This window comes from Phoca vitulina, unplaced genomic scaffold, assembly GCF_004348235.1.
Source record: "Phoca vitulina isolate PV1807 unplaced genomic scaffold, GSC_HSeal_1.0 scaffold6, whole genome shotgun sequence".
Lineage (NCBI taxonomy): Eukaryota > Metazoa > Chordata > Mammalia > Carnivora > Phocidae > Phoca > Phoca vitulina.
The window spans coordinates 5,559,683-5,572,092 of record NW_022589709.1 but is presented as its reverse complement, the minus strand read 5'-3'; the positions used below and the strand labels follow the sequence as shown (position 1 = coordinate 5,572,092).

The 12,410-nt window shown below is 48.3% G+C and overlaps 1 protein-coding gene across 1 annotated transcript in view; it reads left to right on the top strand.

Moving 5' to 3' along the window:
• The window catches only part of CCNJL (cyclin J like), a 52,733-nt gene that overhangs the window by 22,752 nt on the left and 17,571 nt on the right, over window positions 1-12,410 (top strand). The window contains exon 3 of the mRNA XM_032403468.1: window positions 3,869-4,082. Within this exon, the coding sequence (XP_032259359.1) occupies window positions 3,869-4,082 (214 nt within the window). The remainder of the gene's footprint in view (window positions 1-3,868; window positions 4,083-12,410) is intronic.

The window sequence follows — 12,410 nt, the reverse complement described above, 5'->3', positions numbered from 1 at the left end:
TTATTGGGCACCTGATGATGTTCCCTATCATCCTAGGGTGGTGACAAAACAGTGAGGAGCCAAAGCAGACCCAAACCCTGCCCTCAAGGAGTTTGAAATCCCATGTTGGCCACATAAATTCATCAACGAAGATGAATAATACACAAAGAAGTCAAGTCTTTTTTTTAAGGAAATTAAACTAATGGTAAATCTTTTCCATGATTTAAACAAACAAAAAAATTAGGGAGCCTGGCTGGTTCGGTTGGTGGACCTTTCGACTCTTGATGTCCGGGTTGTGAGTTTGAGCCCCACATTGGGCATAGAGATTACTTAAAATGAAGGGTTGAAAAAAAAGATACGTTGAAAGTCTTGTGGTCTCAGGTCTGTTGCAGGTTAAGTAAAGCCTGGGGTCTCAGGACTTTTTCAAACTCAGTTTCTTTTCTTTTCTCAGTTTCTAAACATAAGGGAGAGGCAATAACTTACTCACCTAGGAGCACCTTCCATGAGCCAAACTCTAGGGTTACCAAGAGAGCTGTCCCGGCCTCGGGTCTCTATGAGGGAAGGAGCCAGACGGGAAGAGATCCCCTGGCTTTCCTTTGTAGTGTTGATCACAGTTTGGACTTGTGTGATTGCCTTATCATTTGATTTCTAGCTCTCTCTTACTGGGCCATAAACTCCGTGAGAATGGGTGATGTGTCCATCTTATTCTTTTTACAACAGCTTTTTTTTTTTTTTTTTAAAGATTTTATTTATTTATTTGAGAGAGAGAATGAGAGACAGAGAGAATGAGAGGGAGGAGGGTCAGAGGGAGAAGCAGACTCCCTGCCGAGCAGGGAGCCCGATGCGGGACTCGATCCTGGGACTCCAGGATCATGACCTGGGCCGAAGACAGTCGCTTAACCAACTGAGCCACCCAGGCGCCCCTACAACAGCTTTATTGAGATCTAATTCATATGCCATAAAATTCACCCTTTTCAAGTATACAATTCAGTTGCCTTTAGTGCATGCAGAGTTGTGCAACCATCAACACTATCTAATTTCAGAATATTTTCATGATCCCAAAGAGAAAGCCCATATCCATTAGCAGTTACCCCCCGTTAACCTCCACCCACCCCTAGCTCCCAGCAGCCACTAATGTACTTCATGTGTTTGTATGGATTTGCCTATACTGGACATTTCATATAAATAGGACCCTCACAATATGTGGCCTTTTATGACTGGCTTTTCTTTGCATAGCATGTTTTTAAGGGTCATGTTCATGTTCTTTCTTCTTTATGGCCAAATAATATTGCGTGGTATGGATATACTACATTTTCTTTATCCATTCATCAGCTGATGCACATTTGGGTTGTTTCCATTTGGAGGCTATTATTGATTCAAGCTAGCTGGGTCCGAGGACCCAGAGGAGGTCCCGCAGGGCCAGCCAAGAGGGTCCTGGGCTTCTCGCAGGATAGAAATCAAACATGAGCCAAGAGGAAGTGAGAGCAGTTTGTTGAAGACAGAGCAGATACAGAGCATCTGGAAGACTCAGAAAGGAAAGAAGAGTGAGTCTCCTCTTTGCTTGGGGCCTGGGGTTTTTATTGAGGATGGTGGTCTCATGCAGTGTCTTCTCAGGCATCCAGGAACAAAGAGGAGTATTTAGGTGTCCTCCGTAAGTCACTTATGCCCGGAGCCAGGGGTCTTGGTGACTCATTGGTCTTGGAAAACGTTCATGATGATCCTGCCCCATCACTCCTGAGATGTTATCTGTTGTGCTGAAAGACTCCAAAGAAATCATTAACTCCTTGACCTTTACAAGGAGGACGTTACTGTACCATAAGGTGTGGGGTGGGGGATAGGTCCTAGCAAGAAGAGAGGCAGGAAAAAAAAGTAGTTTTTCTTAGGGTCCCTTCAGTTTCCCTATCTCGTGTTGGATAATGCTGCGAGAAACATTCCTATACATGTTTTTGTGTGGCCGTATGTTTTTAGTTTCTTCACATCCTCACCAACACTGGTTTATTTTCTGATTTTTGTTTATATAATGGCCATTGTACGGGTGTGAGGTGGTATCTCAAGGTGGTTCTGATTTGCATTTCCCTAGTGATTAAGTGTTGCACATCTTTTCATGTGCTTATTGGCCATTTCTGTCATCTTTGCAGAAATTATATCTGTTCAGTCCTTTGCCCGTTTTTAAATTGGGTTGTCTTTTTATTGTTGAGTTGTAAGAGTTCTTTATATATTCTGGATACAGCCTCTTACTGATGCATGATTTCCAAACATTTTCTCCTAGTCTGTGGGTTGTCTTTTCACTTTCTCAATGTTGTCTTTTGAAGCATGAAAGTTTTAAATTTTGAAGTCCAATTTAGGTATTTTTTTCTTTTGTTGCTTCTGCTTTTGGTGTCATATCAAAGAAACCATTGCCTACGTCATAAAGATTTGCTTCTGTTTTCTTCTAAGAGTCTTAAAATCTTACCTTTAGGTCCGTGTCTATCTTACTCTAGATTATATCTCCAGTGCCTGGAATAATGTCTGATATATAGAAGGTACTCGATACTTACTGAGTCAAATGAATGAATTAATATATCTTGAATGAGGGTGCCGAGGTGGCTCAGTCAGTTAAGTGTCTTCCCTTTGGCTTAGGTCATGATCCCAGGGTCTCACATCTCCCCGGGCTCTCCGCTCAGCGGGGATTCTGCTTCTCTGCCCCTCCTCTGGCTCACACACACACTCTGTCCTGCTCACTCTCTGTCAAATAAATAAAATCTTTTAAAAAATAAACATTTAAAGAAGTATCTCTTGAATGAATGAATGAACAGATATCTCTTGTCCCAGGACTGTTGCTACCTGCGTAGAGCCCCAGGGCTAAGAAAGTGGCAGTATACCGCCCAGGGGCTCCAGTTTGTTTGAATCTCACCCCCAGTGAACCTGCCAGGAGTGAGCTCCCACAGTTCCTTTTCTGCCATCTCCTTCTTGCCCGTTTTCCCTCAGTTTTGCTTCTCTTTAGTTTCTCCACTTGACAAAATGTAGCTACGGCATTTCCTAAATAAATCGTGTCTGGCCTACTTTGGTTAAATTGCCAATAGGGTAGGTATATAAGAAGATTTTTCCTGTCATAAAAGTCTTGGTGGGTTTGATATTTCTCTTGTGGGCTTTTCTTGTGTCAGAGAAATACATTCAGATAACATGGCAGTGTCCGAATGACAAAGTAAAAGTTGCCTCCTGGCGGGGAAGTATGTTTGGAATTTACTTCTAGAAGAAAAATGTGTATGTGCAAGCAGATAAAAATGAAAACTAAGGAATCTGGGGAAGGGTATTTTAGGAGTTCTTTGTACTATTATTTTAAACAGCTTTTTGTACATTAAGTATTTTTTAAAGTCATCTCTCACCGTCCCACCCACAGAGGGAATTAAGCCAGGGACCCTGAGAGGTGCCTGTGTGCTGGGCGTTTACATTCATTTTCCGTCTAATCCTCAGCTGTTGAGGAGGTGACAAAAGTGAAGGCAGGTGACCAGGCCGGCACAACTTGGTGGAGTAGTACAACCAGAATTTGGACACTGGTCCCCACCCTCCAGGCCTGTACATATTCATCCTTTCCCCAGGGAAGGACTGGCATCTTGGGGGCCTGTTATCTCCATCACCTGCCTCTGTCATCATATCCTTGGCACATCACGAGCCTGTGCTCACCGAGGGCAGACGGAGGACAGTGCAGGAGTTTCTGGAATGGGGCGGTGGGCGGGGTGGGGGGGGCTGCCATCCTGGGACTTGAAGGAAAACGGCCAGGGTATGGAGGGAATCGCTGCCCCTAACCAGCCAGCAGGTGGGCCCCTGTGTCTCGGCTTCCCTGGGGGATCCGAGGCTCTCAGGAGGCGGCCCTGACCCCCAACCCCCTTCTGTCCTGCCTGTCCTCCAGGAGCTGAAGCTGCCGGCCTTCCGAGCCCACTCCCCGCTCTTGAAGAGCCGCCGGTTCTTTGTTGACATCCTGAGCCTGCTGAGCGGCCACTGCCAGCTCTGTCCCGCGGCCCGGCACCTGGCCGTCTACCTGCTGGACCACTTCCTCGATCGCTATAACATCACCGCCTCCAAGCAGCTGTACACCGTGGCGGTCTCCTGCCTCCTGCTCGCAAGTATGTGCACTCACCGCTTCACGCCGCCCCCTCCCTGGAGCCCAGGTGCTCCCGAGTCATTTCATGTTTCCGAGGTCTTTGCACGTCTTCTGTGTCCGTCCTTTGCTGAGAGCGAACTGTAGTAATAATAATCAACATTTTCTTTAGCGTCTGTAATGTACCAGGCTAAGCGATAAGGATTTTCGCGGCTTGATCTTAATCCACACAGTGACCCCAGGAGATGGATACCGTAGTCCCCCCCCATTTTACCGACGCACAGAGATTAAGAAGCTTGCCTTGGGTCATCTAGCTTAGTAGATAGCAGCCAAGATTTGAGCCCAGCAAGGCATGGTGCCAAAACCTGTGCTCTGAAGTCCGTGTCACCTACTTCCTGGCATTGGGCCTCTGAGAGTGTGCTAGAAGGGAAACCTGAGCAACCACTGTTCTTAGAGCTGTTTAGAAATGGGACTGCTTGATTGGGGCCTAGCAGGACCCACTGTGTGGTCACCAGTCCTGAGCACTGGCCTCCTAGGGTTTGCATCTTCCAGCGAGGCCTCACAAAACACGCAGCGTGGCTTTGACCATCCGTCCGTCTGCCTTGGTAGAGACGACCGCATGACTATGCTGCTCGAGTCGTGCGCTTAAAATGCGGTTCTGTCCTGCCATCCTGCCTCTTAGAATCGCGCCCTGGTTTACCAGCAGTCTGAGGATAGGGATCAGCTGTCAAGGTCCTGTCTCTCTGACCTCAAGCATCTTCGGCCAAGCCCCCTGCTGTCATAGAACTTCGCACATGCTGTCTTTTCTGCCTGGCGAGCTTCCTTACCCCACCCCGCCTGTGTGGTCCTCGTTAAATGTCACTCGGGCCCTGCATCCCTGAGAAACCTTCCCCCACTGCCCTGGGCAGGTGAGATATCCCTGATACACGTTTCCATGGCATTGTGTACTTTTAATTAACACCCACCTCCCCTACGAAACAGTGAGTTTCAGGAGGGTAGGGAGCCCAGTACATCATAAGACATCAAAAATATATATATATATATTGGAGAAGTAAAGGAATGAATGGAGCTAGGGGTTCCTTCCGCGCTGGGCCCTGCGCTTCTCCAAGGTGCCCTGCCAAAGAGGGGTGATATGCAAAGTGGTCAGCTGTGGTCATGACCTTTCCTTGACATCTAGTGTTTTCTCCTTAGAATTCAGTCAGATTTGACATTCCCCTCCACAATATGTTATCGTCCTGTTTTATTATGTCGGCCCCTCCCCAGTCCTTGAGTCCCACGGGTGCCTCAAGAAGATAGTACCCATTTTCTCCTGTGGCTTTGTCTGCTCTTGGCATGCTGCCGTGAACCCTTCTAGAACAATCACCCAGTTCTAGAAGCATGGCTTTCGAGTTTTAAACACTCTGTATTGTTTTCCGCCATGGCACCATCCACCTGCTGTTATTTGTAATCCCTTTCAGGGCTTTGAGTTTACAGCCTCCCAGTTTGTGATTTGCTCTACCTTGGGCCAGCTGGATTTGCCGTGTTCTACAGAGAAGGCAGTCTTGCTGGGTGGGAATCCCGCCTGTCTGTGACTTCAAAGTCCCAAAGCGACATGCCGCTCTCTTCCATCTTGGGCTTACAAGACATCCCCATCAGCCTCAGCCGAGGGCAGAATGGGCATCGCGTTTCAGGCAGCCCAGGAGGAGTCTGCGCCGTGGCCTTTGGCCCGCAGCTGTCTGTGATCTGTGGGCTGCATTGAGGCCGCATGGGGGCAGGGGACTTAGATTTCCATGGGGCCATGGAGGCTGTCCCCCAGCGTCTGTCTGGGGAGCTGGGACGTGAGGCGCACACTGGAGACTCCTTTGTGCTGCTGCCGCCATGGTGGAGGGAAGGGAAGGGGGCATTTCAGACGGAGAGGCAGACGCCCCCACCCACAAGTCTGAGGGCAGCAACCAGCCTGGGGGGCAGGAACGGAGTTTTCAGGACACCTGCCATATGCTCAGAGGCCTCAGGAAAGAAAAGTTTCCATGACAGCCTGAAATCCTATCCATTGTTCCTTCCCCTCTCCCCAGGCTGACTGTCGGCCACAAGGGGGGGTCACCTTGCCTCAGGAAGCTTTGAGTTCTGCGAATTCAGTACCAAGTAATTCCTCAGTAAGAGCTACAGTTCTTGCCCCCACCTTCCGGTTCTTCAGGTTTTAGAGCTGCTTCCAGATAAGGGCCTTGGTACAGATGGGACCTTCTCAGCCCCATACAGCCGCCACGCCCCCATGCGTAAATCAGGGGTCGGTCGGGGGCTCCTCGGCTACAGGCCAGTGGAAGGAGGTGGAAAGAGCAGGAGCTTAGAGGTTGTTCCGTGGCGGACGTGCGCAAAGCCACCCCGTGGGCTTCCTGTGACGGGGTTACCTGCATTTCCTATACATACAGGAGAGCATCCTAATCTAAATATAGTCTAGATAGGAGTATAGTAGGGCCGCGCTCTCCGCTCTCTTCTTCGTCTTCTACAGCTTCCCTCCCCCTGTCTTTTTGTGGTTGTTGCTGTAGGGGCTTAATTAAAAGGGTAACTTGACAACATGGAGACCGCACCCCTTCCAGGTGAGCATGCTGTGACAGCATGCCTTTACTGACGTCCCAGCGGGGGCAGCTTTGCTGCTGACCGGTCCCTCTCTGTGCGCCCAGCCCTGCGCCGAGCACTTAACAGTCACATCACGCGGAATCCTCCCAACCAGCTTACATGGTTGTGCTGTCATCTGCCCAGTCCAGAGGCTCAGAGAGGCTGAGCAACTGGCCTAGGGTCACACAGCTCACGGTTTTGTTTATTTTTAATTGGGGTAAAATTCATATCACAACGTGAAATTTACCACTTTAACCAATGTACAGCGTACAGCTTCATGGTGTTTAATACATTCACACTGTTGTGCAACCGTCCCCTCCCTCTAGTTCCAGAACATTTTCATCACCCCAAAAGGCACTCTTGTATCCATTAAGCAACCGCTTCCCGCCCCTTCCCACTCCCAGCCCCTGGCAACCACTCGTCTGTTTCCCGTCTCTATGGATTTGCCTATTCCGGATATTTCGTATGAAAGAGACACAGCATGTGAGCTTTTGTGTCTGGTTTCTTTCCCTTACCGTTTTCAAGGATCATCCACGTGGTGGCACACGTCAGTAGGGCATTCCTTGTTAACGGCTGTTGTGTGGATATGCCACAAGTTGTTGGTCCTTTTATCGGTTGTTGGACATTCAGGTGGTTTCCGCCTTTTGGCCATGAGGATTGGTGCTGCTGTGAACATTCACTGCTGGCTTCGTGAGAGCATCTGCTCTCAGTTCTTTTAGGTATAAACCTAAGAGTGGAATGGCTGGTTGGAATGGGCTCTTCGGTGCTGAACTGTTGAAGGAAACTCTATAGAGTTTTGCTTTAGCCCAGCTATTGCTGCTCAGAGATGACCGGGTGTTGAGTCCTTGGCCCCGGGGCCTGGAGCGGCCGGAGGCAGGGGATAGGGAGGGAGGGGCGCCTGGGTTAAGTCGGTTAAGCGTCTGACTCTTGATTTCGGCCCAGGTCATGATCTCAGGGTCGTGGGATGGAGCCCTGCCAGGGCTACGCGCTGAGCGTGGAGCCTGCTTGGGATTCTCTCTCTCCCTCTGCTCCCCTCCCCCTCCCATGTGTGCTCTCTCTCTCTAAAAAATTTTAAAAAGGAGAGAGGGTGGGAAAGAAAACCAGAAAGGCCAGAGGCATGACCAGGGTGGCCTTTTTGCTAGGGCAGCGTGGCCTTCAACGTAAGACATTACTATGACGATTAAAAAAAAAAAAAAAAATTATGAGATACATTTTTATTGCTAAAAAAAAATTTGTATACAAAAAAAATTGGTTTCCCAAAACCTGTAGTCCTGTTGCCACAGTTTAGTGTGTATACTTCCAGACCCAGACTTATTTATGTGTTTTCATAATTGGGAAAATAAATCTATTTTTATTTACAAGGGAGAAAAAAATGAATCCTAGATTACACCCATATGAACTGCCCAGTAAACAAAATTGCAGGATTCCCCTCTTTTCCCCCTTTTTCATTTTTTTCTCTCTCTATATATAACCCCAATTCCATCATAGTTTCTCTTCTGGACCGTGAGCCCCATCCTGCCCCTCGCTGACTGCTTCTGGTACATGAAAGGCAGGAAAAGCTAAGGATGACAAGTCTGTTTCTTGGGGTAGAGTTCTGACTTTCAGGTTTTTGTAGGTGAGGCCAAGTCTTCTGCTACCCTTCATCTCAGCTTTCATCCTCCTCCCCAGGAGAGGGAAGCATCAAGCAGGAGGGTGGTCACGTGGCCTTTCTGCAAGGCACTGGTCCCCATGCAGGGCTGGATCCTTTAGCCCAGACTGAATCTGCCATGCAGTGCTGCACGTACCTGGAGAAAGGCTCCTTTTCCTACTGTACGTTTTTATTTTATTTTATTTTATTTTTTGAAGACTTTATTATTTGAGAGAGAGAGAAAGCGTGCACACGAGCAGGGGGAGGAGCAGAGGGAGAGGGAGAGAGAATCTCCAGCAGACCCCACACACTGAGCGCAGAACTCAGCACGGGGCTCTATTCCCACGACCCTGAGATCATGACCCGAGCAGAAACCAAGAGTCAGACGCTTAACCTTCTGAGCCACCCAGGTGCCCCTCCCCTACAGATATTTTAACAGTGAGATTCAAAGAATAAAGTAAAAAACCTGTTGCCCATCCCACTCGCCAAAGATAGCTTCTGGCAGTACTTTCTTCTTTTCCCAAAATTGAGCTGGTGTATTTTCTAGAAATGTTCTGTGCATATAGAGATATAGGGTTAACCCTCACGATTAAAAGATTCTGTACTTGCAAATTTTCCTATCCACTAAAATTTATTTGTAACCTCAAAATCGGTATTCACAGAACTCTGGTGGTCATTCATGGACACGTGCAGTCACCCCATGTGCACATTCCCAGCTGAGGTCGAACAACGCAACGGTCTGCCTTCTTGTTTTCAGCTCTCATACTTACAAACAAGGGTCTTTTTCTCAGTCTGTTTAGTGCCACATTTTCTCGTTTTTCTGCTTGTTGGTGGTTTTACTGTTTAAAACGGCCCTCAAGGGCCACCTGGGTAGCTCAGTGGGTTGAGCATCTGCCTTTGGCTCAGGTCATGATCCCAGGGTCCTGGGATCGAGTCCCCCGTCGGGCTCCCTGCTCAGTGGGGAGCCTGCTTCTCCCTCTCCATCTGCCTGCCGCTTTGCCTACTTGTGTGCTCCCTGTCAAATAAATAAATCTTTAAAAAATAAAAAAAAATAAAACGGCCCTCAAGGGGCTCCTGGGTGGCTCAGTCAGTTGAGTGTACGACTGTTGATTTCAGCTCAGGTCATGATCTCAGGGTTGTGGGATCGAGCCCCCCTTGGCTCCATCCTTAGCGAGGAGTCTGCTTCTCTCCTCTCTCTTCCTCTGCCCTCCCCCTGCACGAGTGCTCATGTGCTCTCCCTCTCTCCCCCTCCCTGCCCCCCTCTAAAATAAATAAGTAGATCTTTTTAAAATAAATAAATAAATAAATAAATAAAAGGGCCCTCAAGCATCATGCTGTCTAGCGTTCCTGAACACAAGGCTGTGACGTGCCAAACAAAGGAAATCTGTGTGCTAGATAAGGTTTGTGCAGGTGTGAGTTGTAACGTGCTGGCTGTTGAGTTCGGTGATATTGAATCCAACAGTATATTGACCAGAAATACACAGGTTCTGTATTGATCGATTGATGAAAACGTGACCAGAGGCTCACAGGAACCTAACCCTGAACTTCCCCTAGGAGCGTGGTTCTGTGTTTACTAGGGCAGTGTCCCCAGTGACTTTATCGAACACAGCTTCTGTGAATAACCAGAATCAACTGTGTGTTTATACAAGTGGGTTAATACCAAAAATGCTTTCTTCGTAGTGCATCAGGGAACATCTTTCCTGTCAGTCTGCAGGGTTTGCCTTACGCTTTATCGATTACAGAGTTCTCCGTATCATAAACACTGCCGTCTCTGTGATGACTCATTTAGATTGCCATCCATTTTTTTCACTACTGTAAATAAACAGTATGACAACAACTATCATTTTCCCTATAACTTTGCCCATGTACGTGTGTCTGTGAGAAAAATGCCCCGCCATGCAATTGCTTTGGTCAAAGGTGTGTGCATTGTGTGCATTTAAGATTTTGATAGATAGCATTAAATTTCTTTGCAGAGGCTTTAACCAACAGATGACGAGATCCCTTTTTTTCTTAAATTGAGCTTAATTTGTGGGAGCCTTTGGAACCACGCTTCTCTACCTAAATAAACGAGGAGCAGTGTCCCTCCCCCATGCCGGCTCCCCATGGGTGTCTCCTTGTGACTTTTCTTCTGTGCTCCCAGCCCGGAGTGCATTTGCATCCCACCTTTCTGACTTGTCCTGTCCAGGATGCCCAGATGAGAAATGAGTTTCCCAGACCCAATTGATTTGAAGACTCTTTAAGTCAGAAATCAATAGCCTCGTCTCTTAGTGAAGGTACAGGTAGAAGCCGTTGTCTGTCTAGAGCTTAGCTCTGGACCTCAGGAAATTCTAGGAGAGGCCCAGCCCATCTCTTTCCCAGTAAAACACCTTCACTCCCCTTCAGTCACCCCTGCATCCCTTCCTTTCCGCACCCCCCTGCTTTGATTACTTAGCAACTGCTGCTTCTGAGAAGCAGCTTCTCTGACAGCAGGGCAGGGGGTAGGATGGGGTCTGTCTGTTGGAGATCTGGAAACTTGAAAGCAGTCTTAATCCCTCCTGGTAGACAGGAGTGAAGGAAGGCCTGGGGAAGTTAAGCACACCAGCTATCCCCCAAACTGAGAATGCTTGAGATGCCTCTAGGGCACTAATTTAGCCAGCAGATGCGAAGGGGGCATTTTCCCAGGTGGCCTTTTTTTAGGGGTGTACTTTGGACAAAGCATGAGATTTATTTACAGGATTAAACCCAGATCTGCAAGGACAGAAATATGGCTGCCCCCATGCAGGAGGTAATTTGTGTAAGGGGGGCTAGGAGAGGGGCTCCTGGGTGGCTCAGTGGGCTAAGCGTCTGCCTTCGGCTCAGGTCATGATCTCGGGGTCCTGGGATCGAGCCCTGCATCGGGCTCCCTGCTCAGCAAAGAGCCTGCTTCTCCCTCTCCCTCTGCCGCTCCCCCTGCTTGTGCTCTCTCTCTCAAATAAATAAATAAAATCTTTTAAGAAATACAAAATAAATTTAAAAATAAAAAAAAAAAAAACTTAAAAAAAGGTGGCTAGGAGGAGTACTACCATTTCCTCCCTGCCGTGGCCTTCCATTTCAGAAATCGGGATGGGTCTTGCGTTCGATGTGTGCACTTCACATGACAGTCGTTGATTATTTTCTCCAGAAAGCTGCTGCAACATCAATGGTGCCTCTTCTAATCAGTGGCATTTTGGTGGTGGCCACACAGCACGGGGCGGACTGGAAAAAGTGGTCTGTCTCATGAGGGCCACACCAAGTACATCCGGGCTCGGGGCTCTGATGTTGTAGTGCAGTGAGCGAGGCCATGGTGATTTTCCATTTCCTGTTCCCATCTCTGCAGAATGGCAGGCTTAGAGCTATTTTCAGGGAAAGGATTTTGGGTGACGTGTCGGTCAGGAAGCTGGCTGGGCCAGAAACTCAGAAGTGTAGTTTGCTTTATAGCAAGTCTAGTGCTCAAGCCTGTTGGTCCAGGGCCTGGGGTTCTGGGATCCAAGTGGGGTTTTGGGGGTTGTGTGTGTGTGTGTGTGTGTGTGTGTGTGTGTGTGTGTGGCTGGGGAGAATAAGGGAGGAATCTTAAGATGCATGGGTTAGTTGGAGATGCAGTGTTCAGGAGTCCTTGACCCCCACGGGTGAGTCACTCAAAAAAAACATTCATTTGACCTCTACTGGACACCTGGGGAGGTGGTGGCAAACAGAAGGAACATCTACAGTCCTTGTCACTGAAGATAATTCATTCCACACACACGTACCTACATGCGCTGAGCCTGGGAGATGGGGGGGGGGCACAAAACAGATCAAGTCCCCGTCCTCATGTTGCTTATGGTCTGGAGGCATCTCCCAAAGAAGCAGCCTTCAAGCCAGGGATTACCAGCAGGGCTCCGGGCACCTGCCCAGCGTAAGCTAGTGGCCCTTCTAAGAAAATCTAAGTGTCTTTACTGTCAGGAGAATAGGCTGGCCCACATCTTAGTGGGAGGATGACCAAGACATTGATATCAGGCACCCTGTCTGATCTTCACACTTATCTGCAGCTTGGCTGCTGGGAGCTAGGCGTTCATCTTTCTTTTTATTTACTTTAACCTTGAACCCTCTCTGGAGTGAAGAATTGTGTCTTACCGTACCCTGTCCTCTGTTACATCCAGG